Raw genomic sequence first — 27,596 nt, forward strand, 5'->3', positions numbered from 1 at the left:
GCTCCGATGCTGAAAAAAAGAAGGGGAGCATGCCAACACTATAACTGCAGTCAACAGGAACGACAAGAAGAGCGACGACGCCGAGGCATATACACAAAGCCCAACGTTAAGAAACAAAGGGATTTAAAAAGAAACACACACACACACACACACATATCTCCATAGCGTGCGCAAGACTTTCTGCGTCCCTCGAAAAACGTTGGCCTCTAAATGGAGGCCCCGTCCGCACAGCTGTGGAGAGCAGGAACTTCTCGTTCCTCGAAAAGTTAGCTGGCCGCACCATGCAGGGCGCGGAAGATGGCAGCCGCCCGTTGTCTGATTGGCGTTTGCGGAAGAATGCGCTAATCCAAGCTGACTCTTGAAGAAGAGAAAAAAACCCGTGTTCCGCAGATTTAGTTCTTGAAGTTTCGAAGTGTCACTGGGATCTGTTTTGACAGGCATCTCTTGTTGCTAGGCCTTCCACCGTGCATCCTGAGAGGAAAAGCAAGTGACGGGCCTCGTCATTTCAGCCTGTTGCATGTTTTGTATCTCGGAAGCCTTCAGTCGCAGTTCTAACCACAAGGAAAATTTCAACCGCGTGCATCGGTTATCGGGGAGCGCATGAAATTAAAAATGTACTTCCCGGCGCACCGGGACGTCTTACGAAGCATGTAATTAAACTGAATGTCGCTAGAATAAAACTCACGAATTGAAACTGCTCCAGTATAGCTCAGGCATCGCTGAACTTTTCGTTTGTACAAGAACCATTTGCCATTTACCGTAGGCCTTCGCGAATAAAACTATCTTAAGATTATTCGATCGCCATACCAGATTTCTTTTCACGTACGACGTTTCATACCGAAATATTCAATTGTTTGACTTTGCCCAGTCCAAGTCCTATTCAAGATAAAACCCATTTTCTCCCGCAACGATCTGTTTTCCCCCATCAGCGCTCCTTTACGCTATCTGACATTCGAATATACTCGCAGCTGCATGATATCGCGTGTAATACTATGACGCAGCCCTTGTGAACAGTCTCAAATGTTTTCTACATTTGCCAATTTCCCACTGTTGTTCTTATTCGCACACTCTCATAATGAATGTCCCATCAGCTGCGGTGAATTTTGTGACAACATTTCTTTCTCTTGATCACGCCTGTCACTATGGTAGGAAGAGCGGCTAACCCGTTAATTCATTTTAAAGCCGCCTATGTAATGTCCTCCCGAGCTTTTCGTGTACGTGAAATACAAGCGGCAGTAGCGCTTTATTCCAGGTGTTTCTGCGAAGACATTAAGTGATGTTTAAAGATCTTCCGTGGCAGATAGCCATTTCTTCTCCTTGAGCTGTTCTACTCGAAGAGGCGGACATTGGTCGCGCGCGAAATGGAAATGCATAATCTACTAATTAACAAAAAATCACTGATTAAGTTATCAACTAACAATCTTACGTTAGACATTGCAATCTGTGAATTGTAGATCGTGAAACTCCAAGGCATATCCACCTCAAATAATCCTGCGGATGACATCATATTCAAGATAAGCACCATCGGTCTTGCTGTAAAAGTGCACTTTCGTACTACTTACTTCTTTAACAAAACTCCGTTTAATGCATGGATGCAGAAAAGTAACTGGACCACCAATGTATTTCTTTGAAATGTTAGGAAATTAATATCTTGAAATTGATGTCATCCTGAGAATTTGTTCCAATTTGATCTACCTTATGAAGTCCAAGGCTACAATTTCTAAATTACAATTTGCGCTGTAAATTAAGAAGTTAATTACTTAATCAGTGAATTTTTGTTAATTAGTCGTTCATGCATTTCGATTTCTCGAAATTGGGCCTCAATGGGCCCATCTAGCTCAAGGACTATAATTGCTATATCTCCCACAAATGATTTTTACAAATGACCTAAAATCTTGGCAGAAATACACGGTACATAAGAAATGCTTCAACTCGGCTTCTGCAGCTTCGACGCAACATTTTGCCGACATGTTGAGAACGCAGGAGCAGCTTGCTTCAAAAAAGCACTTTAAAAGATTCTTCCCTTAAAATGCCGTTGGCGCGAAGAGGATGTCATGTTTATTAACACTAATGAGCACGCCGCAAGCACGCATCTCAAGATTACACTAAAACGGTTTAGTGCGCTTATATATACTATCTTCGCGGCTATCCCGTGGGTGCCGCCACGTTTGATCACGTGGTGACGCGTCCGTTGCTTGCCTCAGCTGCCTCCGTTTCATCTATTTACAATGGCTATGCATGGCGTTCAAGTGCATCTCAGTAAACCTCTGTTTCGGCGGATTTCATAGACGGAATCGTAACCAATCCGGCAACGTGACCATCACCCGTCTCACAGCAAAAGCGGCCAACGCGATTCGACTCCTCGAACTAGTCACTTCCCGGAAGGCTGGCATGAGAGAGGGGAGACTAATTAGGCTCGTCCAATCCTTCATCATCAGCCACGTCACGTACGTTGCAGCCTACCACAGATGGCTGCAACACGAACGTAACAATATCAACGTGATCATCAGAAGAGCATACAAGACGGCGCTGGGCCTGTTCGACACCACGAGCACGACCCACTTTTACAACTCGGGATACACAACGCGCTCAAAGAAATAGCCAAAGCGCAACGGACCTCTCAACTGGAGCGGCTGTCCATGGCGAAAGCCGGGAGGAAGATACTGGACGACATGGGAATAGGACGCTCGAAAGAGATGGAGATGAAGCTCCCCGTCCCCGAAGAGGGCCGACGCCAGACTAGAATCGACCCCATACCGAAGAACATGAATCCCGAGTTTAGCAAGGGAAGAAGAGCGGCGAGGGCCAAGGATATCACCGACCAGCACGACAACGACAAGCACGCGCGGTACGTGGACGCGTCCGAATACCAACGGAACGCCTTCGCAGCGGTCGTCACAGAGGCGTCAACTGGCGCCACGAGGACGGCAGCGAGCGTGAGAAGCGCCAGAGCGGAACAAGCGGAGGAGGTAGCCATCACCCTGGCTATCGCCGACGCAGACAGCCACACGGTGCTGAGTGACTCGAGACAGGCGGTGCTAAAGTTCGCTAAAGGCCAAATCTGCAGGGAAGCCGAGCTCGTACTGCGAGAAGCCAAACTACAAGACAGAAAAGTAATGCTCAAGTGGCTCCCGGCGCGCGCGGGCGACGCGGCGGAACGCAATGAGAACCACAAGGAGAGGGCACACGCAGCGGCGCGAGCGCTAACCAACCGCACCCCGGCGACAGACCGTCCGACATGGTTCGGAACCAGGGACCGCATGACGGACTACAACGAAATCACGAAGGCCTACCGCCTGGCTCGCAGGGCTCTCCCACCCCCGCACCTGAGGCTGAGTCGAGCGGAGGCGCTACTACTGAGACAGCTCCAGACCGGATCGCTACCGAGCCCGGGACTGATGCATCGCATGTACCCCGAGACATACCCGACCGATAAGTGCAGAGTTTGCCGTAGGGAGATGGCAGATTACACGCACATCTTGTGGGACTGCGTTAAAAATCCAGAAGCAAGATCAAGAACGATCCCACCGCGGCTCGAGGCAGCCGCGAAGAGCTACGACCAAGACGAACAGCTCTGGGCCGTCCAGCAGGTCCTCAGGGTGCTCTAAAGGCAGGGACCCAGCGAGCCGGCAACGGCTAGCGGAGACCCGCGTCGTACATGACGTAGGCAGTCGTCGGGGCCTACGTCATACCGCGTATCCGCCGAGGAGCGTCAGGTGATCAGTGAGCACGTGGACTACATGCTTTAGCGAGGCGTCATTCGACCTTCCAATAGCCCGCGGGCATCACCGGTGAGCCGTTCGGGGAACCAGCTGCTCCTGCTCTGCGTCACCTGCCGTCTCGGTTACGAACAGACGCTACCATCTGAACTGTTAGTAAACCCCATTACAATTTGTTTAAAAAGCGTAACTATCTAACTTTTTCTTGTTGTTCTAATTGCCAAGGTGTCAATTTGGCAGCTGGATAGAATCATAAGGCACGTCAAAATAAGGTGTTTTAAGAAGAGCATACATCCCATGTTTCCGGCAAATAGAGGAAGCCCCGCGAAATATGAAAAGTAGCAATGGAATGCGCGCAGCTGTTCGTAGGTAGCAGAGCCCTCAACAGTCTCAGTAAGAAAGCAAGCTGTTGATATGTTACTGGCAGCTGTAATAACAGCACGCGTGTTTTTTTCCGCAACGCGCCAACAGCTGAAACAGTTTTGGTCTTACGAAAGCTTATGACCAAAGAGGCTTTCAAAAGGACTTGTAGCGTCTCTCAAATAGTAGTAGTCTGCCGTTGACTCCCTTTTAGGTGAAATGATGTCATTTTCTTATTTTGTTGTTTACATGTTATTAAGTAAACTTAGCGCGTGCTTTCCCAATCTTTCAAAGTAACTGAAGTGTGATGTATTGCCTATTTCTCGTATAATACTCGTATACTTGCTGCAACGAATACAAGATATGACACACAAAGGTGTCTGGGCGCTAAAATGTCCGACTGGCCATCTGTGCGACCACAGGTCTAATCTTTGCGAAGCACAGCAATTTCTTCGTTATATCCTTAGAGAATTTCGCCAAAGGACTCTGTAATTCCATCGATGGGCACCAGCGGCGGCAGACATCTAGATGACTGATGAGGCTGAGCTCATAATAGCTAACATTCTAAAAAAAAGTATGGGCAGAAAATTCCCAGAGTCGACTCAGTTAAGATCCTAGGCCTGCTCATAGACGCGAGGAGCTGTAATGCCAGAACAATTACCCACGTTACAGCCGAAACAGAGAATATGTTGCGGCTAATTGCTAGGGTGTCCAACCGAAAGAAGGGGTTAGGTGAAGACAACCTCCTTCGGATGTACAACGCGTTCCTCATGAGCCATATTAACTATGTGGCGTCAGCTCTAGTGTGGACAAAAACGAAAAAAAGCGAAATTAAATACTCTCATGAGCAAGAGCATCAAAAAAGTGCTAGGCTTGCCTATTGCCACGAGCTCCGACAGGCTAGATCAACTCGGTATGCACAATAACATAGACGAGATCATAGAGGCACAGGTCACTGCCCAGGTGGTTAGGCTATCGTCGACCCAAGCTGGCAGGCGAATTCTCGACGAGGTTGGCATGGCTCCTAGGATAATGGAGGACCGGCGTATAACATTGACACGAGAAACGAGGGCGACCTACCTGGTGAGGCCCTTCCCGCGGAACGTACATCCTCAGCATAACGAGGGTAGACGTAGAGCCCGTGCGCGAGCCATATTGAAGAAAGTTAGAGATGACAGAGACTCCGCGCTCTTTGTCGATGCGGCGCAGTACGGGAACAGGAGAGTGTTCGCGCTGTCGGTTGTAGACGGGCGGGGGGTGCTTCGGTCCTCGGCCTCGGTCAGAGCGGCCACCGCGAGTATAGCAGAGCAAATTGCGGTTGCGCTGGCCTTGTGTGATACAGAGCGTTCCTACATTTACACCGACTCGAGAGACGCAATCAGAGCTTTCGAGTCGGGTAACCTCACACGAGAAGCGGCCTCTATTTTAGAGAAAAGGGCTTGCCCCGGTTTTCATTATATCACGTGGTTCCCCGCACACATGGGGACGAACGTTCTCGAGGGATTCCCAAACCTCAACGAGCTTGCCCACGACCGTGCGCGAGAACTCACGCGCCGCGACGGTCTGGAGGCTCCGGAGGGGCAGGAAGGGCCTCAGCAGAACGATCCACTCCTCACGTTTAATGAAATCACTAAACATTACCAACTTGGTCGGAGAATTTATCCTCTGCCTCACCCGAAGCTCAGTAGAGGTCAGTCAGCTACACTTACAATGCTGCAGACGGGATCTTTCCCGTCGCGGGGATTCCTCAGTAGGATGTACTCGGATGTGGACCCTAGTTGTCCCGACTGCACTGAAACCTTTTGCTCAATGGCTCACATGCTCTGGCGATGTCCCGCGTTGCCTAACGATTTCCTCTCCAGTGAAGCCGAATGGGAGGAGGCCATCAGAAGCACGGTACTCCGAAACCAAGCCCAGGCTATCGAGAGGGCCCAGGAAAGAGCGGAGCGTCACGGCGTTCTGTCGTTTACGTGGGCGCGGCCAGCGGCTACAATGGCCTCCCGTTAGGAGCTCCTGGTAGCTCCTCAGGATTAAATAAAGTTCGTTGTCTGTCTGTCTGTCTGTCTGTCCTCATATGCGAACTTCAAACCAGGAAATCTTCTTTTCGGGCTGGTCGTGAGCTCCCACCTAACCAAAAGGCTAGTAATCCCAATAGGTGAAGCACTCGAAGCGCTGTAATATTTTCAGCAATCAGTTATTAATTTAATCTCTGTGTAATGGCTTCAACAACGAAAGTTCCTTAACACGCGCACTTATAAATTGGTCCTGTTGCCGCATTCTGCTATGCTGTAAGGTCGAACAGAAAACTTATTCTCATGACGTGCGGAGTTCCAGAAAACTTCTTTTTTTTTTCTTTTTTAAATGCACCGTTTCCCTTCTCTTCACTCGTGCATCCTTCTTTTGCCGCAGAGGGCTGGTGAAGGCGAGTTCCCGTGGAGCCCGTGGACGCAGGGCGTTGTGCTGGGCGCCTTCTTCTACGGCTACGCGGCCACTCAGATGCCCGGCGGGTGGCTGGCCGGACGCGCCGGGGGAAAGTGGCCCTTCGGAGTCGGGCTGCTGGGCACAGCCCTGGGCTCCCTGGTGACGCCCGCCGCCGCGCGCGCCCACTCGTCCTCCTCTCACGATGCCGGGGCGTCTGCTCTGGTCGCCGTGCGGGTGCTCGAGGGACTCGGCGAGGTAAGTTGGGCGAGCGCAGTCTGCGTGAAAATTGTGCAGATCGTCAAATCTGACAGACTGTTGAAATTCCGAGCACTTCGCGAGCATATAGCCGGTAAAACGGCACAGTGATGTTCTTTTCCGCATGCTAGTAGTGCAGGCTAGAAAGCCCCCCGAATACCGTGCTGCGTTTTCCCGCTACGAAATTATCCAGCTCCCTCTCATATCCTCTTTTCCATAAAATCTGAAGCCGACTGCACGTACAGTCTCTACTTTCTTTCAAACATGCGTAGATGCTATTTGGTTGCAACTTCAAGCTTACCCTTGACTCATTTATCAGAATTTCACATATCAAAACACACACGTATTCAATAATTCACTGTGTATTATATATATATATATATATATATATATATATATATATATATATATATATATATATATATATATATATATATATATATATATATATATATATATATATGAGTGCCTATGTGTGCTGTAAGGTAATCCAGTGGAAACCATTCACAGTACAAGAGCAGTCTGGAACTGTAGCCCCGGCCCCTCGCTGACGCAGTGAATCTGACGGTGCACACAGGGCGTCACGTACCCGGCCATGTTCAGCATGGTGGCCGAGTGGGCACCTCCGCATGAGCGTGGATCTCTACTGGCCGTAGCATACGTGGGCGCCAATGTGGGTGCCATCCTGGCCATGCCCCTGACGGCCATGCTGTGCGACACCATTGGTTGGGAGGCCGCATTTTACGTGTTCGGTGAGTGCTGCACCTTGTTTCTTAGCCGTCTTCGCCGTAAACACCATTATTAGCGTGTTTTGCCTTCAGTACAATACAAAATGCTTCTGTCAACGATCTTCATTTGTCCATATCTGTTCTCTGTCAACCATCTCCGTACACCCTGTGCCTGCGAATTTCCTCGTGTCATCACACCACCTCGTTACCTGCCGTCCTCTACTGTGCTTTTCTTCCCTTTGCATGTGGGGCCAAATGGACAAAGTATACTTTTTCCCGACTGTGCCCGCCTAAGAAGCGTCAGATAACAATAACGAACCTACGATACTGAAACACTGTAGTGACGGTGAAGAACCGGACAGTAGCGAAACTATGAGCAACCAATTACTTTAACGCTTTATTGGACGAACCTCTGCCCAGAAAAACAAATTACACTAAAGGACAACCATAGGGGCGAGCACAGTCGGCGATCGTCGAAAATCTGACCTGCGATTCAGGCGCATCGGCAATTTATGCATGACTTTTCGACGAATCCAGCCTTACCATTGGTGATCGCGTGCCTTCCAGAATGTACAACAATATTCGCCTCGCGCATGCAATCTGATTACGCAAGGTTTTGCTAGAAGGTATATAACAGATAGAATCGGCAAGAACGATGGGAAATGTTCTCGGATGCATGAAGACGTGCCTTCCACTGGGGGATAGCTTCTAACATATGTTAGCAGGTGAAATGCGCTCTGAGGAAAACGTTAAGCAAGTACGCGTGTCAATATACTAGCAAAGGTGACCCGTCGATGTAAAAAAAAACTATATGTACAAGAACCTCTGCAAATTTCATCGAAGAGTCTTAACAGCAGAAAAAAATTGTTTAGGCTACGCTAGCGACTCGGTGAGAACGCTTGTATTAACTGCTTACTTTATGAATCGTAAGGACTGCTTTGAGGCAACATTGAATGTACTAGATGACGGCTGTCCGTTAACTGTCAGAAAAGTGGTTGGGCGGCGGAACGATTCAACACAAGGCGGAGCTCACAAAGCTTAATTACCTCCCTTAACGAGCAGTGGAATTGTGTCGAATTATTTACGTGTATTTTTTATGTTTGTCTGGATTCTATATTTTGTATTGTTGTTTCCTTGCATCATTTCTCTCTGATAATATGACAAACTTATTTTGTGGAGAAGCCAATCAGTTCAATTGACCTTGTGGTTGCAAGTCTAGAATTTATCTATAGGAATCTGTAGAAGTTGGCTGCTCTTCCACAAGAGTGATAGTGTCTGTTGTCTTTGTTGTTCCCTCAAGCGGTCGAAAAGCACTTATGAAAGGTTAGTCAGACCTGTACTAGAATTAGCAGTCCATAAATTATACAGGTTGTCGCTCTGACGATAAGATTTCTTAGGATTATTCCGGCCAGTCGCCCACTTCATTCCCAACTTCTTGACTTCACGACCTTCATCAAAGTTATCTTGCGCGCATTTCTTAAATACTATAGGCATCAGCTGATAACACTACTCGTCCCTCTTGTCCCAGTCGACAAGTGATAAAGTCAGCACTTTCTGTTTTCTTTATGCACGATGGGATCCTCACAGCTCAGTGTATGAAATGCTGAGTTAGAGGCTCCTGTCCTCGATGAATATTGTCGCGTTGTATTATCGTTGAAGAACCATATAGTTGTGAAAACTGTGAGTCACAAAACGAACTTCCTATTGGGTGAATTTGTCCCCGGAAAAACAAGTGATACTTAAAGCACAACTATAGCAACGAGCAAAGTCATCGATCGTCCAAAATCTAATCTCCGGCTAGAACGCCTCCGCTATTTATACATGAGTCACTGCGCAATAATTCCAGAGTAATCGCTGGTGCTCGCGCAGCTTCTAGAGCGTACACCACCGTTAGCGTAGCGCATGCTATCTGATTATAAACAAGATTATTTTGCTATAGGATCGGCGAGAACGATCGAGAAAGTTCCGATACGGGAAGGCGCGTCTTGCGCCGAAAGATAACTTACGACAATTGTTAGTCGGCGATAAGCGGTCTCCGGAAAACCATGAACAATGTGCACGTGTCAATACCTTTGGCTACATTCGTTGACATGACTTCGGAGGAGGCAACGTAAGCTCAAAGGACGGACGTCAGTAGCACAAAGAGTCTGTAACTATGCCATACCTCGTAAGATATTTGCCTTGACAAATTAGGTCACTGTGTTGCACGTTCGAAAAAGCGCTAATGACGTGATGAGCGAGTAATGGTTGTGTCGTTCTCTTCGCCGTTTGCGATTTTCGCGTTGTTCATATTAACGTACGTCTTGAACTTTTGCGCCGAGAAGGAGAGAGACAGAGGAAAGAGGAAAGGCAGGGAAGTTAACCAGAGGGGAAGATCCGGTTTGCTACCCTACCCTGGAGAAAGAGGGGAGGGGGAGGTAAAGTGATACCAAAGTAAAGATACAGAAAGAAAGGAGCACAGACACACAATCACATTTGAAGGAAAAAACCAGTCAAAAAACACAAAGGACAAGAGGAGAGGTTCACACCACAACGACTGGACTATCAACTGAGCTTTATTAGAATCGGTGTAGTCCCAGCAAGGCCAGCAGAGCATGCGCAACCGAATCACCGCTAATCACAGAGCATGAAAAGACAAGAATCGCTTCTATCGTGACCGACCTAGAAATGCAAATTCTTCTTCAAGTAAGCGCACCGAGGTCGTACTAACGCAGTCGTCACCTAATAAACTGATGTAGTACGCTTCCAGGATTTCTCGCTCTTCTTTGCTTTTGGCCTTACCAAGAATCGTTACATTGCTGAACAAAGGATAACAACCACATTCATTGCAATGGCGAGGCAAGTTTGCACCGTTATCTGCCCCAGGGAGGAGTGGTGCTCACGCAGGCGGTCATTAATACATCGACCGGTTTGGCCTATGTAAAATCTTTCGCATGTGAGAGGGAACTTATAAACAACCCCTGCAGCACATGCCGTAAAACGGTTTTCATGCTGCGTTGTGCAAACGTGGTTCCTTGCCCTGCCTCGAGAAATGCGTGAGCGCAGACCCGAAAGCTTACAAGGGGCAGAAAACACAACACTTACTCCCTGCGTGGCGGCAACCTTCTTGATGTTGTGGCTCACTTTATGGACATATGGCATAACTTCAAGTTTCCTACGTTCAGTTGCCCCACCAACTACCAGCTTCGTACGTTCCTTCTTTAGCCTCTGAAGCAGCGATTCAGCCACCGCTTTCAAAAGGGGCGGTCCTTTGTGTTTTTTGACTGGTTTTTTCCTTCAAGTATGTACCAACTGGCCCAGATTTCAACCCTTCTGCTACACAATCACAGTCGGTCCCTGTCACCGCATGCTGTCAGAAGTGGTGTTACAAAAGCGTGGGCCTGATGCGATCAGATCAAGCACGATGTAGGCAGGAAACACAGCATCGTGAGGCTTGTTTTTGTTTATGCATGACTTGTCCTCGGAAGTAAACGTCGTTCATAACCCGTCTACCGATGCGAGTGCAAAATTCCATCATTCGTAAAATCAATTCCACATTCAACTTTTCTCACAAATGGTATCGCCTCTGTGCGCAGGGCTGGTGGGATGCGCCTATTTCATGCTGTACTCGTGGCGAGTGCGCAGCACGCCTGAGGAGGACCCGTGGATCAGCGATGCCGAGTACGACTACATTGCCCTCGGACGGACAGCCAGGCCTCTGCCGCCACTGCAGGTGCGTGCTGCTGCTGCACATTCAGTGGCGGGTAGAGCTGAATGTCTTCATTCAACACATATGAGAATGCAATCCGCCAAGCACCGAAGCTTCGTCAGCATACTTGGTGGCCTGGGCTAACTGTGAATTCTCAACACACCTAGACATTGAGTGCACAGAAAAATATTTGGTCTAGCTATAGAACAGATATGAGAGAGAATGGATGTAAACATTATTTTAAGATGTATGGTACAGGTTCACAATTTTACGTCCTAGCATTTGAGGTGCTGAATCAGCTAGGCCGTTGTAGTGCGTAGTCAGGAAGGAATCGGCCACTCACTGCTCAAAGGTGTCGCAGTCCTGCGGACGGGTGCGAGTTAAGCTAGGCCCGCCTATATGGCCGGAACAATCCTTGCGCTCTGTCGTCCTCGCCTGGTATGTCTTTTTCGTGCGTGCCAGTTCAAGTCAACGCATTCCAAGTCAAAGAAACAACAGATATCCTATCTTTTAGCTGTGCGCAATCCTACAGACTGTGAGCATCGCCCGGGATAATAGCATCTACCGCAGCTCTGACGCGTGCTCTTGCTTTTGCCTGCAGTCCACAGGCAGCAAAGGTACAAGCGTGCTCTCAGCCAGCCGCTCGGTAATGAAGGGCTCTGTAAGTTTGGAAAATGGGTTTTTGCCTTCTTGAATTACGGCGGTCGCCTACGTGGAATTTGTGCAGTTACATGTACGGCTTGAGAAAGTGAATTCCACTCAACGCTACATTATACTGCTGAAGCGCCCGATCCTTTTTCCCCTTCTTTTCAGTTTGACCCCCCCAGCTATTTAATACCACATCCACTCATAAAACTTCCATGTTCTTAATCTGTGGAATCTGTACTGCAATCTGTGCTTAGGAATATGTCATATAACAGCAATGCGCTAGCTAAAGTGTTCCCACTCTACATGCACCGTCGTTCTGCAACGCAGGCCAAGGCTATGGAAGCTGGCAGCGCGGACCTACTGAACGCCAAAGACGGAACGAAATGCGACACGCCGTGGTTCCTAGTGCTGACCTCTGTGCCTCTGTGGGCGCTTACGGCGTCCCGGTTCGCCTGCCTCTGGGGACAGTTCACCGTGCTCACGAGCCTGCCCACCTACCTGTCCGCCGTACTACGCATGCCACTGGCCAAGGTGACTTCGCCATGATAGAACGACATGCGACCAACAAGTCATTCGCTTTAATCTTTATATGCCCTCCATAGGGCCCCATGTATACCTATGGAGCTTATAGTGTCATGTGTTACAGACGGATGGCCGGAAATATCTTCAAGTGAAGTAGCCCTAAAATGCCTAAACATTAAAAAAATATTGCGTGAAGGCACATTAAGACTCACGCTGCGATGCGTAAAGGGAGACTCCACTGCTGCTCTTATCTTTAATCACATGCTTGCTCCCATGCCGCACAATACAGTGACTTGCGCACTTTGGCGGGTATTATGTGACGTGCGCGAGCATTCGGCTGGCATTTCTCTGTTCGTTTGTTTACTTATACAAGCCCCCCCCCCCCAAAAAAAAACACAGATTGCCGATCATCTTCTGTGAAAGATTGCAAGCACTATACATTTAAGAAATACTAGAGAGAAAAATAAATTGAGCTGTATTAGTAAATTAGCTTCCTACACCACCAGAAAACTCCCCTCTTACCGTGTAAATAGCCTTCAGTAGGTTACAAATACGCATAACAGTGGCGTCACCTTTGGTGACACCACTTTCAGTTTCCACAGCAGCTCACAGTGACCCCACAGACTTTGACTACATCTAGTCGAGCCTAGCTCATTCTTTAGCGCAAAGATACGAACGGCATTGTATTCTAAAGGAGCCAAATAATTTAAAAAATTAAAGTTAGATTATGGGGTTTTACGTGCCAAAACCGCTTTCTGATTATGAGGCACGCCGTAGTGGAGGACTCCGGAAATTTCGACCACCTGCGGTTCTTCAACGTGCACCTAAATCTAAGTACACGGGTGTTTTCACATTTCACCCCCATCGAAGTGCGGCCGCCATGGCCGCCGAATAATTAGTAAGTTCCGAGAACTTTCACTGAGCCACGGCGACCAAAATACAAAAAATAGACTTCGAATTCCGCGTGGTCCCACGGACGTAGCGGAAATGGGGTTTAGAAATGAAATTAACAAAAAATTGAAGTTTGACCATCATTTTCTCTGGTAACAATCAACCAATTACCGTGAAATCAACAAAAATAGAATTCGGAAACAATGTTTAATGAGTCCAAACTGATTTAGATTTTTATCTTTCGTTTTCCTTTAGGATCAGCCTTACAAGTGCAGAGTTGTCAACTTGTCAACTTAGCGGTTTTTTGGGCGTGATTTAGCGGTTGTTTGCGCTGCCTAGAGGGACATATTCTTGTGGGTGGCGGCCTTCATGTAATGTCGTCTTCGTTTAGAGCGCCATTCCTAGGCGTGCGCTCCTGCGGCGCGAATCGACGTCGGCATCCCTCGTCACCGGGCGAACGACCACAGAGAAGGATGAAAGACGGCGGTAGCAAAGAGAGCGCGATGCGGAAGGGGAAGGAGGAGGGTGCAGTAGAACCACGAGGCGCAAAGCGGAGAAGGAGGCTGTGGTGAAAGCGTGAGAAGAAAAGTATTCCCGCGCAAGACGGGCTCTGCTGCAACGAAGGCTACGGTACGTGCCAGAGTAGCGCGTCAGACATATGGAAACAAAGCGCTGCATAAGCGGAGGTCTGTCTGCAGCGGCTGCTGTGATTGACGCCCACGCGTCTTCCACGCGTGGGGGACGCGTGGAAGATATGCGTCCCCCACGCGTGGGGGACGTGGAGTCGTGGAGCGTGGAGCGTGGAGTCCCTAACGCAAAATGGAGACGCAGCTCTAACGTATTTTCATTTCGCGATATATAGGCTGGTACGGACAACCTGTCTCATGCGGCACCCCGCAAGCGGAGCGAAGTGTGGCACGACTGCTTCGCTAATTGGGAGATCGCGAGAGGCCCCACGCGTAGGGGACGCGTGGGGGCCTCTCGCGATCTCCGTGATTCTGATTATTGTCTACACTTAGCGAATTTTGGGTGCTCGTATCGCGGGTTTTACAGTTTTCTAGAGTCTCGACTAGTGTGTGTGTTTGTATGTGTGTTTTCTTTATTTCTAGTTGGCAACACTGTCTGCGCAACCAAAACATTCTCTCTGTCTATTTTCTTTTTTCTTCGCTTGATACCTTGCTCACTCCTCTACTTCGCAGAGCGGCCTAATCAACGCGAACGCGGCCATGTTCGGGGCCCAAAGTGTGGGCATGCTGGCAGGGGGTTTGCTAAGCGACCGCCTGCGCAGGAAAGGGCGCCTCTCCACTACCCTTATTAGGAAACTCTTCCAGACTGCAGGTGAAGACCGTTTACCGTTCATCCTTTGCAGAACATGCACTGTTAGGCTGCCGTGACGATAAAGAATACCACACTGGGAAACATCTTCTGTTGGGAATTTACCTTTCTATTTGGTGAAGTTGCGCACAGAAAGGCCAGCGAACATCAAATCGTACCTATGGCTGCGAAGTGCAGTCGTCGAATCTGATCTCGTGGGTCATGTCAGTACGCTATTCATGCATGCATCACAGCACACTCCAGAGTGATCGCTGGTGCTCGCGTGCATTCAGATAGGAAAACATTGTTCGCTTTGAGCGCGCAATCCAAATTGACGAGTCTGTTTCGCTATAGATCCGGCTACAGCATCCAAGCACTTTGGAATGCAGCATAGGCGCGTCTTGCGCCTATGTGATTACTTCGCAACAGTGATAATACAGTAAAAAGGTGTCCCCCGCAACACACACACACACAAATAGAGAATGCACGCTGACGATGCCATCGTGTGAAATGCGGAGCCATTCCTTCCAATCCACTGACGGCGTTTCTGAAACTAACGTCATCATTTATTTTTATTTATTTATTATTATGCCCTCAAGAGCCAGATGGCGTTACAAAGGGGGCGGATGCAATGTAACTACAAAACGAAACAATAGCAGGTAGTCAAGGAAAAACATTAGTTTGCAGCTGCACCGGAAGGTGCTGGGTAACTGCAGACATGGGCGACTCTTATGACTACTGACTTTTGACCCCTCAACGCGTCAGCGCCCGACCAGCTCGTTAGAAACTACTCGCAGAAGCATGCTTCGACTCTGCGCCGAGTACTTCTTCAATTAGGCCTAGCGAAATTCCAGCGCATGATTGTCGCGCAGCACGAAGAAAGGCAACAGACCGTTTTAGCTTACGGGGCGGGACGCATGTAGTTCGCTTTCAATAACAGAGTCTGTCTGAGCATTGCTGGCACCCAAGCGACCCGCGCAAGCTGGAGCAATGCGACGCTTTTGCGCCGCCTAATCAAAAACTTCCTTATCTTGCTGCTGCTAACAAAAGTGTTCGGCTTAAAGGCGCAATAAGCTTTCAGTAGAAGTATTTAGTTATATGACATGGAACATGTGAGTCATCATTATGAGTTTTGAGAGCCCCGAATTCGTCGCCTAGCTTTCACTGTTCCGGTTTAGCAGAGCACCGCGTTGCAGCACACATCAAGATATAGCTGAACGGAAAAAAAGGCTATTCGCTTCATTGTCTACCTCCGGTGTCTATCAAACGTATTTATTTATTTATTTATCTGAAATACCTCAAAGACACCGATTAAGGGTTTCTACAAGAGGGGTGGGGGCAATTATTTGAAGAAAATGTGTTCAGTGCCTTCTTTGAATTGCTCAGTGATCAAGTGGCGTGCAATGTCGCTACGAAGACCATTCCAATCCGTTGAAGTCCGCACGAACAATGCTGATTAGCGCGCAGAAATTAGCAGTGAATTAAGGAGGAACTACTGGTTTTAAAATGTTGAGGCGACTTAGAAAGATGATGTGCTGGTGTTATGGCAGAAATTCGAAGTGCTCCATTATAAAATTTGGAAAAAAAGCAAAGACGAACTACTCTGCGACGCGATTATACATCGGGGAAGGTCAGCACGGGATTTCACGGCTGTAAAGCTTGAATGATAAGAATGCTTGACGAAGATGCATCATGCGGTGAGGTTTTGAACTGATTTTGAGGTATTTATGAGGCTATGTTGGAGAAGGTGCAATACTGGGCATGTGTATTGCAGTTCAGGCCACATTACACCTTGATAAGATAACAATCTCATTGAGGAAGGGGCTCAATGATGGTAGGGTCATTTAACATAGTGCACGGTTACCTTCGTTAGTTACGCATATTGTGGAAAGGGACCATATAATATTCAGGAGGGGTTGATGCCCAAATACTTGTAAGAGCATGCGCTGTAGACATCGTGGCTATAAATTAAATACTGTGATGCAATGTAAAAATGAAGTCTGTGAGACTAGCGATGTTTTCCTTGCATTTAGTGACATGATATGCCTTCCCAGTTTTCCACTGAGCTAAGGTCGCACTGAAGGGGGTTAGAGTCGCTGAGGTTATTATTTCAGCGATAAACTGCACAATCGTATGCAAATAGCCGGATGTCAGAGAAAGCGTCAGATAGTAGGCAGTTAGCGTGCATTTAGAAAATCCGAAGTCATGCAAGCGCTTCTTCTGACTTGTGAGTGCAAAAGCATTCACGCACGCACGTGCACAGAAGTGCACGGTGCATCCTCATTCTTCTAGGCCCTCCGCCAAGTGCAAGTTCATTGTGGAACTAAATGATTGTTAAAAGTAAAATGCGTCGGAAAAATGCGTTAAGCGCGGCTTACACTCAAGCTCCAGACATGATAGCTTCGGATTGTTATTCTAATAGGTGGCGTTGCCGCTAGCATAGAATGCATCCTTATTCTTGTAGGCCTTCCGCCTAGCGCAAGTGCATTATTGAAACAATTGAATTTCTTGAAGTAAAATGCGCCAGCAAATTTGTACAGTATGACTGCTTACAGGATATCACAACTTGATGACATGATATCATTGGATTCTAATTCGAATATACCAAAAATATAATTGTGTTACGTGGAACGTCAAACGTAAAGCCTTCCAGCTGTCGTTTTTTTTTTGTATGTGTGTGCGAGCAAAACCGCGCACGCGAACACGAAAAATCCCGACCAACTAGAGGCGAGCAGCTTTGCTCTAAAGAAAACTGAGGAACCTGGAAGGAGAGTGCAAGGCTTTCTTCGAACTTCGAACGAGCACAAGCAATAAGCGAGGCTCCCCCGAAGTTGTCGCCTAACGAGTCACGTCCCCGATTCGCGTTTTCTGAAGATGTTTACAGTTACGCTTTTCTGCCGTTCACTGCCGGTTTTCTGGGTCAAATACGTCGGATTTCAGCATGTCACAGAAATTAGCAGCGTTAGATTTTTACACGTCTGGAAACGGCACGAACACCTCACAACCTGTACGAACACCTCAGCTTCAATTATTCTATTACGATCAATCGTCTGACTTTTCCAGCTGAAGAGTTACTAACCAATCAAATTTTTATTGGTATTTCTCTAATTACTACCTCGAGCTACTTTGAAGTGTATCCTTTTGTCATAAGCGCCATCCCCAGAAAATCGTTCAGTTGTCGCATATTCCCTGTTTTAATAACATTTGAACGCACAACTTTTGAATGCATCCTGTGTTAGCAGGATGAACAACCCAGCACATGCGTGACTTCGGAGCTAGTGCACGTAAACTGGGGTTCAATTTCGTGTATGTAATATTTGAAAATACTTTAAATTTTGATGTCACTATTAAGGGGCTTCCACGTCTATAGCTGCAATTCAGCTGCTAAGTAGGCTGGACGCGTGGAGGATTTGCTTTCGCGTGTGTTAACATAAATTTAACGTTTCTATTAGGCGTGTAAGGGCAACGCATTACCTCCTGGAACTTTTTTGTGAGGTGCTCATTGATCAGTGGTTCAGGCGTTTCTCGCAAAATTGTGTGGCGCTGCGGATCTTCATTTTCGTTTTCATGTCACGAAAAGTTAAACAACATTAAAACCATTGAAAAGCACTATAATTTCTTTTATGTTTGTTTATACATTCAAAAAAGTATGTTTATACATTGCCATACATATATGTTTAGTTTTTAAGTTGTTGAGTAGCGAAACTGCGGCAACGTTTGCGCCGCTTGATGCGGCTGCCGTTTTGTTGTGTGTTCGCACATGTCAAGTGGCAAAAACACATTATTGAATAATGAATAACACTCATAACAGTATTTTCAGAGCATATGGTTTTATTTGTTCTTTCTAACCGTGAGTACGAGCACACTGTGAACGAGAGGGCATGTTCGCGCTGTTTCCGCTTCCGTTGCTCCAAGGCCATCGAGATTTCGATAGAGTTGTAGGGTGCTCCGTTGACTCAATAGACTATTGACTCGCCGGCTTTCGAAACCGCCCATGTAGCAGCTCGAACTTGACCTTTGAGTCAACTGACTATCGGTAGGAAGGCCTTCCAAACGCCCGTGTGACACGGGTATTAGCTTGAGGACACAGTTTGAGAATTGTGGGCCGATTTACGCTGCTTTTTTTCTAAGAATACACACTGAATTACGGTTTGTTCAGGGCAATTTCCTAAAGCCATAGTGCCAAAGATACCTTTATCGTTCCTTTTTTCAAAGCATTCCATATTCACTATTAGTATCATGTGATGTTTACACGAAGTTAAGCTTGTAATTTTTTGCTAGAACACTCCCCCACAAAATGTAGACATAGTGTGTTCTTATTCGACGCGATGCGTGCTGCAGCCCTGGCTGGTTCGGGTCTTCTACTGGCGCTGGTGCCATGGGCCGGGTGCAGCCATGCGCCAGTCGTCTGCCTCCTGGTGCTCGCCATGGGAGTCTATGGATTGGCCGCAGGCGGAGCCACCCCCGCACTCGTAGACATGGCGCCCGCACACGCCGGTAGGTGTACTCTTCGTGCGTCTAGCACTCAGGGTGGCAATAACCACGCTGTCTACTACGGCGCCCGCCATGTCTGTGTCCATTCCTCGACAGCGCACGGCTGATGCAGAGGTGTGAGAAGCTGTTGAGAAAAAAAAGAACGATTTTGTGCCGAAGTCAACGTACGAAAAATCAGCATTAAGCTTTAGCAGTAAAGGTGTTCAACTGGCGGCCAATTTTCCATCTTATATAATAACCAAATACCAGCTTTAATATTTCTTTTATTACATACCCGTCTGAAATATACATCAAGACAGCCCTTCCCCACCCCCTCTACACACAGACACACTTTAATTCATAATATTTTTCGTGTGGCAGCATTTCAGTGCAGTGCTACGTAGCTTGGACGATTGTAACACCTAAATCGTGCTCCCCACAATTTATATCACGAATTATGAGACTAAGGCATAAACCTTGTTTTAATGCGAAATGAACATCTTTACTGTCGTTTTATTTGGCGGCAGTGGAGGACCAGAAGTCGCGCATTTAGTTTTTGTACTGTACTAAGAGTTGGCATCCTTCCTAACAGAACATTTAGCCTATAGATAAGACATCAAATACATCTCATAAGTTAATATTTTTTAACCGCTCTTTTTTGTGTAACGATGGCGGTGTTCGTTATGAAACACTTTTTGAAGATATTTCACAAACACGTGACACACCAACAGCGCCTAAGCAGTTTGATGGCACGCCCGTCGCGGTGCACCGTTTAATCTGTCGGAAGGGGCTCGATGCAACAGCTCAGTGGGCTCAAGTGCTGAAGACGCAGTTATATGCAACAAACAACAGTTCATTAGAGACTAGCTAAGGGCAATTCTTACTGCCATGCCTGACAACAGATCTCAAAATCATTTGCCGCATGCTGTTATGTGCAGCCTGACTGCCGTAACCACAGGTAACAAGCTGATCGTCTGTCTCTGCATAGCTAGCAAACTTTTACGACTGAACAAACCAGCTTGTTGAGCGAAGCCAGGCACTGGTCACACTGGTCAATCCTTTTGAGGGCTCCCTCCAAAAGAAATCCGCCTATGTGAAACGGAATGACTCAGCTTCAATAAAAACGACCTCCGAGTCATCTGTCAGCTCTATTTAGTCTGTGCAAACATTGGCGTGGCTTGCGATAAGATATTATTCAGGCTTGAAGTCGTTGATGTGTGAAATAACGGACGTACACGCTCCAGCTTCAGGGCGCACTTCGTTTGATAGGCATTGGTTACGGGCTTCCTCAGGCGGACCATATAAAGCAGGTTTTACAGGCAATCACGCATTAGCAAATGCGAGGAAACACCTGTAAATTTCAATGTTTAACGGAGTACCTCGCCAACGATGAAAGACAATGTGGCAGTCGGCAAGCCAGGCTGTGATAGTTTTTTATTGGGAAGTACTTCACTTGCTCATTTCCTGAATGGCTGCTAGAGTCAGGCGTACTGTGTCCAAAGCCGCCTATTTTTCCATGTCTTAGCAACTGAGTACGACTGAAGGGATTCATAAGTACCACTTTCAAAAAGTACTAAGAAAGAACCACGTTAAGATTTCTTGTTCCACCTCTAGTACTTCCACCTTTCATCGGTTAGCAGATGTCCCGGTTAGCAGATGATTTGCACCACCCACCAAGGCTTTCTTTTCGGCCTTTTTTGGGAAACGGAAACGCATTTCAGCCATTCCTGATGAACTAGTTGATGAACTGGTCCACGCTCCATCAAGGTATCTTTCTCGGACGCCAGAGACCGACTGACTGTGAGAACTTGTTGCAACCCGCGTACCAGCCTGTCCGCAGGAAGCAATGGATCCCTTAAGGGTGGTGCTAAAAACCGTTGGCGGACGCGTCAACGACGACACTTTCAAGGAATGTCTCGACCTTGCACGGAGCGGCGGGCGAAGAGGACATAGAAGCACGCTATCTGTAACCCTACCACTACGCATATAGCTGCCTTCGATAACTTCGATATCACTCTTTGTCGCTTCGAATAATTAAGCGCGATGAGCACCGATCTTGTAGAGCTTTTTTTCCATTGCTTTGATTCTGTCACGCCTCCTGCAGAGGCTTCGTCTTTTAACTGGCGTCTGTGGAGCGCTGAATGCACTCTGCTGAGTACAATGAGCCTCTATATATGGCTTTCATAGATTACGAAAAGCCATTTGATTCAGTAGAGATGCCAGCAGTCATAGAGGCATTACGTAATCAAGGAGTACACACCGGTTAAATAAATATCTTGGAAAATATCTACAGCGATTCCACAGTTACCTTAATTCTACACGAGAAAAGTAGGAAGATAGCTATAGAGAAAGAGGTCAGACAAGGAGACACAATCTCTCCAATGCTATTCAACGCGTGCTTGGAAAAAGTATTCAAGCTATTAAACTGGAAAGGCTTAGGAGTAAGGATCGACAGTGAATATCTCAGCAACCTTCGGTTTGTCGATGCCATTGTTCTATTGAGCAACACTGCAGAGGAGTTACAACAAATGATTGAGTAACTTAACAGAGCGAGTGTAAAATTGGGGTTGAAGATTAATATGCAGAAAACAAAGATAATGATGAATAGCCGGGCAAGGGAACAAGAGTTCAGTATTGACTGTCAGCCTATAGAGTCCGTGAAGGAGTACGTTTACCTAGGTCGATTAACCACAGGGAATCCTGATAATGAGAAGGAAATTCGGAGACGAATAAAAATGGGTTGGATCGCATACGACAGACATTGTCAGCTCCCGACTGGAAGCTTACCATTATCATTGAAAAGGAAGGTGTACAATCAGTGCACTTTACCGGTGCTGACATATGGGGCACAGGCTTGGAGACTGACAAAGAAGCTCGAGAACAAGTTAAGAACCGCGCAAAGAGCGATGGAACAAAGAATGCTAGGCGTAACGTTAAGAGACAGAAAGGGAGCGGTTTGGATCAGAGAGAAAACGGGTATAGCCGATATTCTAATTCCCATTACGATAAGAAAATGGAGCTCTGCAGGTCATGTTATGCGCAGGTTAGATAACCAATGGACCATTAGGGTGACAGAATGGGTACCAAGGGAAGCGCAGTCGAGGACGGTAGAAAACTAGGATGGGCGATGAAATTAGGAAATTCGCGGGCGCTAGTAGGAGTCGGTTGGCGCAGGACAGGGATATAAATTGGACATAAATGATGATGGTGATGGTGGTGGTGGTGTTATGATGATGATGACGACGACGACGACAACGATGATGATGATGATGATGCTGATGATGATGATGATGCGGAGCGCTGTGAGCTGCTCGCACGTCAATGTTCTCTTGGCGTTTCTTTAATCCCAGGCCCCTTCAATTACATCTTCGGAACCAAGATATGGCAGAAATATATCAATTAAGATTTCTTCCATGTCATTGCAGATTCTGGCTCCTTCTGTCCTCTACCCCCCCCCCCCCCCCTCCCGCAGTTATATATATTTTGTACGCCTTCCCGTTCGCTCATGACGGCCACTCTAAGCTGACGAAGTCATCGTCCTTGTAGTTCCTAGCTTATGCTATTCAATTATTCATTCACTCTTAACCTCACTTGACCACGTAGTTGTGCTTTTTTGTCATTGACGCAAATCTTCACATTTAACGATCCCTTGTCGCCTATGCCGAACCACGTGCTCACGTTGTTCCCACGGTGGCGTCACGCTGCAGGTATCTTGTACGGCATCGCGGGCACCGTATCCAACGTGTCCGGGTTCCTAGCTCCCATGGTCGTTGGCGTGGTCACTTCACCAATGGTAAGCACATCATCCAGTTTCTTTGGCAGTGGCAGTTGTTAAGCTTTAGCTCGGGACCAACAGCGATTTGCCTATTCGGAAACACGTGAATTAATGCATAAATATTGTGATAAAACAAGTGCAGTACGGGTTTGAGCGCCATTTGTTCAGTTTAGATAAGGACTCCAATTTCGCCGACTGTACAAAGTAGATTCTTGATTTATGACCAGAATTATTTTTAAAAAGTTATCCATAAATATGCAACAAATTCAACCTCCAAGTTAACAACTCCGTGACTGCACCGATAAGAGGGATGACAATTATGTGAACCTATTGTTTTATATCGTCGGAAGCGGACAAATTGTTGCGTTATTGATGTGGGTTTGGCCTAAGTCCTATTTCAAAATGACGCTATTAGAGCGGTGTATTGTTTAGAAATCCCAAATGATGCAATTTGCAGTCTTATCACATCTTCTTTGGTTGGTACGCAAACAAACTTTCGAGCTTCACACGAAAAGCTTTCTATTTTTGCTTTCTACTTCTGACATTGGGTATGGTTTAACTTGTTAGAACGTTTTTAACAAGCCCCGTCAATTTAGCTACGCTGAATGCCAAGGGCAACCATTTTTGTTCCCGTGTGCACGCGCTGCCGAGGTAATTCTAACTCTAAAAATGACACCACAACAATTTTTTTTTTACCAAAGTTGCAGACTGCGTTTAAGAGACATCACAAACAACATCCAGAAATGAGTGTTCGAATGCATTAGGCACGATGAAATTTATCAGTAATGAAAGATTGCCCTTGAATCACTGCGCGATGCTCGCGCTCCTTACATGGCATGGAAGCTGCACGTTACGAAAGGGTGATCCGTGGATATGATATTGCTTCAGCCACTGTCCGTCGTCGTGGCAGAGAATAGTAACTATTTCGACCTTATTGAATAGCGGCTCGGCGTCGGCTTATAGCTGATTTACTCGGATATATTATAGTATGATCCCAAATGGAGCATCAATGCTGAACCAGCGCTAAAACTCCCGAGCTGAAAGCAACAAAGTAGTAACCAGGAAGCAAGGTGGTTGTGATACAGAGCTGAGCGAGGGAAGGGAGTAATCAAGTTTTAGTGCAACATTTTCGACAGTAGGGACGCCGCGTTTCCTTGTTATTTGACGCCCAAATACGCCGCTTCAACCGAAGGCCGTTATTTCTATTGCCCCAATGAGCTTGAAGTAATCGATAACTGCATGAATTTCGATCCCGCCAAATGTATCCAAACCAAAAGCGCGGCTATAAATATTGAGCGTTAGCCATCAAGCTCATTGGCGCAATAGAAATAACGCCTTTCGGTTGAAGCAGCGTATTTGGGCGTCAAGTAACAACGAAACGCAGCGTCCCTACCGTCGAAAATGTTGCACTAAAACTTGCTTACTCCCTTCCCTCGCTCAGCTCTGTGTTACAACCACATTGCTTCGTGGTTACTAGGAATTATGTGCCGAAGCTGTAGTTCCCTCAAACTGTAATACAGCAAAATTTCGGAATTCCCGCGAATAATCCCCTGGCCATATTATGCTGTAGTGCATTGCATTCAGACCGTTTTTTTTTTTCTGTGAAAGCGTTCCTCCAAAGGAGAAATAAGCGTTAATTAGATTGATTGATTGATTGATTGATTGATTGATTGCCTTATTGATCGAGACTAAATCTCTGAAACTAAGCTCGCCATAAATCAATCTGGTTGGTAGTTCATTCGGTTTTCATCGAGGACACCGTGCCATGCTGATGCACTGTCAAAAGCGCAGCAAAACGTACCCCTTCGGAGTACGCATGCGGTCGCCGTGCGCGCCACTGTCCAACGCGCTGTTTTACCCTGTGCGCAGCCCACTCTCGAGAACTGGGCCATGGTGTTCTACCTGACGTGCGGCATCTTCCTGCTGGGTGCGCTGGCCTTTCTGGTCTTCGGTTCGGCAGAGCTGCAGCCCTGGGCGCAGCCTTCGCCGCCCCCAGAGGCCGTCGCGACGCACGCCGAGCACCAGCACGCCGACGGCGCGCACCGCTTCGACCTCACCACCAGCTTCGCGGAGAGCTTCCACATGTTCTGAGAGAGCGTCATTGGCGCTGACGCGTGCGGGCCAGTTGCATGGTTGCACCGGGGGAAGCACCTCGCAATGTAGGCCTCGGCGCTGCCCTCCGTTCACAACAGATAGCTATCGCGTTGCGACGTCTGACTACCGCAGAATTGGATAGGCACCACCGGCGCCAAGAACACTGCCAAGACATTTTCCATTTAAGCACCTCAACAAACTTACAATTTTCTCGATGTCGACGGAGACTCGAGGTTTCATTATAGTCGAAGGCACACCTCCTGTCGATACCAACTTCCTTTCGTTCTTTTTTAGAATGGCGCACCAGCTGGAATATCCCGTGAACGGTGAAGTGACTGCAGCGTTACAGTCAAAATTTTCTTCAGGCTAAGTTCGATATTTTTATTTCTGCGCATAATATTAGCCGTCGTATCATCAGTGATTTAGCATGTCATGAGAAGGAAGTGCTGCTGTTATCCACTGCACCGTGATGAAGATAATAGATGAACTTCTGTTGATAGCTGTTACGGATGCGCGTTCTGTTTGGCACTCGACATTACCGTAAGCCACCACAATGCTGGCATCTGGGATCACTAAAGTACTGGTGCAAATTGTACTAATCGCACGCAGGCATCGAGGAGCAAATCTAATGGCCACTTCAATGTGCCGCTCGCTGTGTGCCGTGCTCCGTACCCGACGGACTCAGCGTGTGCAGAAATCCGTGTTGCATTAGGAGCGGTCATACGAGAGGCCACGAAACACGTCCTGTAGGACGTACCTACGTGTTATTATTGGTGTCTTGCAGAAGTCTTCCAGGCTAGTGGTGACGCGAAAAGCATCAGTCAATGAGCGCCCGCAGCAATACCCCGGACGACAAAACACGTGACAGTCTCGCACGCGCTACGTGCGAAGCGCACGCAGAAGTTCGACTTCGACGGCCTCCACTCGACGACAACCTTCACGTTGCGTTGACGTCAAGTGTTCGTTTCTTCCACCGACTTCTCCTTTCGTCTAACTTTAAAAACGCTATGAGAAGATCGCGCACAAAATTCGACGTGAGTCCAACCAAGGTCTCTCATCGGCCACAGTTGCATTCGAATGCCGAGATAGACTGGAGCTTTCCTCCGTATTTTAGCGCCACTGTGGAGATCAGCTCGCGGTCGTCAAGGCTTCTCGTCACCCCTCCCGCCCTCCGATGCGTTTGTCACCTCTGGCATGTCGGAACCAATCACTTCATCTACTCACTCGCTATCATCATCATACCGCGCATGCTATAATCGCCTTGGTGACTAACTGACCGCCATGCGTTGACGTTATTTATGCTGACATTGGAATCTCCTCATTGAGCTCGTTCCTTGTGCTTGTGGCGCCAGAGTCCGCCGAAAGGGGTGTCACAATCGAGCAGGGAATGTGAATCACACCAAAGTGTTGTATTAAAACAAGTCTGGCAATTTTGCAAGAAATCTGTTCTATCTGTCTCGCCTGCTAGAGCGAATAACTTTGCTGAAGCCTCTAGTGCCGCGCTTATTCCGTCACTGACCACATTCACACGCGAGCATCATGTGTCATAATCTCATATGTCACTTGTTCGCATCTGTATTCTGCGGGCCTCTGCGCACTTTTCCTTCATGTAGCAATCATCTCAACTCACTTAGTTCTCCCCACTCCAGGGGCTTATGTATTCTGTATTTCTTGTTTGTTTGTTTGTTTGTTTGTTTGTTTGTGGCGCATCTAAGCCGAACGCCAACAATCGGTATATGTGCAATAAAACGTTCATTCAAATGCTATGACCTTATTTTTTGTTTGAATTAATAACGTGGTTTCTTATATAAAGTACGAAGCATAGTGACGAGACCACACGGATTTCGCAATTTGCCAAATTTAGCCAGTCGCAGCAACCACTTCCTATGAAAAGTTACCGAACCAACGCGAAGTACAAGATAGACATAGAACAGCGAAATGCCGGAAGCGGCAATCGCAACAGGATTCTCTATTTCTGACGCGTTCAAACGTTCCTTGTGGAAGCGAGGAAAACGTGCGCGCGCGCGTCTGGGAAGCCATCTGGGGAAAACGCAGCGGGACACTCGAGAAACTCCTCACATGTCATAGAAAATGACGTTAGCTGGCGACACTGTGCAGAACGAAATGGTTGGTGATGAGCTGGGATGACGAACTGAATATATATTGAGTAATCACACATCCAAACAAAAAAAAGTCAGTACAGGAGCTGGTCCTGTTTCTTCCGCGTTTCCGCTCTTTTTATTGAATTGATATGCACCTATTCAACACGCTCATTTCCTTTTCAAATTCTAGTACTTTAAAGCCCGACATCACAAAGGTACTCTACAATAAAGTGAAAGTTTTCAGCGCATGCAGCCCGTAAGGGCTATTCCCCTCTAGAAAAAATAATTTTGATTATACCCGTCGCCGCCAGTCTCCCAGAATGAGTGCAAAAAACACGCTTCCAGCAAATCAACAGTGTTTTCTTACAAAACGTTTGTAGGCCAGGTAAGTGTGAAACGAGTGCTTTGCTACCGACAACCGTAGCTGGCAGACCTGTACCACACGTGCCGTTTGCTTCCTAAAGCGCTGAAGTAACTCCCGTGGGTCGGTAGCTTGATGGCTCAGTGGCTGGCTTCATCGAGTATGACACTTACTCTGCTGCCAATTGAATCAGAACACTTGTACCTGCACCCTACATTCTATACTGCCCACCTTATGCTAGGTTA

The 27,596-nt window shown here is 47.3% G+C and overlaps 1 protein-coding gene across 1 annotated transcript in view; it reads left to right on the top strand.

Annotated features, from left to right (window-relative positions):
• Positions 1-26,654, top strand: part of LOC142579975 (sialin-like) — an 80,299-nt gene extending 53,645 nt beyond the window's left edge. Inside the window, exons 3-10 of the mRNA XM_075690669.1 lie at positions 6,489-6,755; positions 7,333-7,507; positions 11,059-11,195; positions 12,147-12,350; positions 14,432-14,570; positions 18,888-19,043; positions 22,727-22,812; positions 24,664-26,654. Of these exons, the coding sequence (XP_075546784.1) occupies positions 6,489-6,755; positions 7,333-7,507; positions 11,059-11,195; positions 12,147-12,350; positions 14,432-14,570; positions 18,888-19,043; positions 22,727-22,812; positions 24,664-24,885 (1,386 nt within the window). The 3' untranslated portion in view covers positions 24,886-26,654. The remainder of the gene's footprint in view (positions 1-6,488; positions 6,756-7,332; positions 7,508-11,058; positions 11,196-12,146; positions 12,351-14,431; positions 14,571-18,887; positions 19,044-22,726; positions 22,813-24,663) is intronic.
• The last annotated feature ends 942 nt before the right edge of the window (positions 26,655-27,596 follow it).

This window comes from Dermacentor variabilis, chromosome 4 (assembly GCF_050947875.1).
Source record: "Dermacentor variabilis isolate Ectoservices chromosome 4, ASM5094787v1, whole genome shotgun sequence".
Taxonomy (NCBI): Eukaryota; Metazoa; Arthropoda; class Arachnida; order Ixodida; family Ixodidae; genus Dermacentor; species Dermacentor variabilis.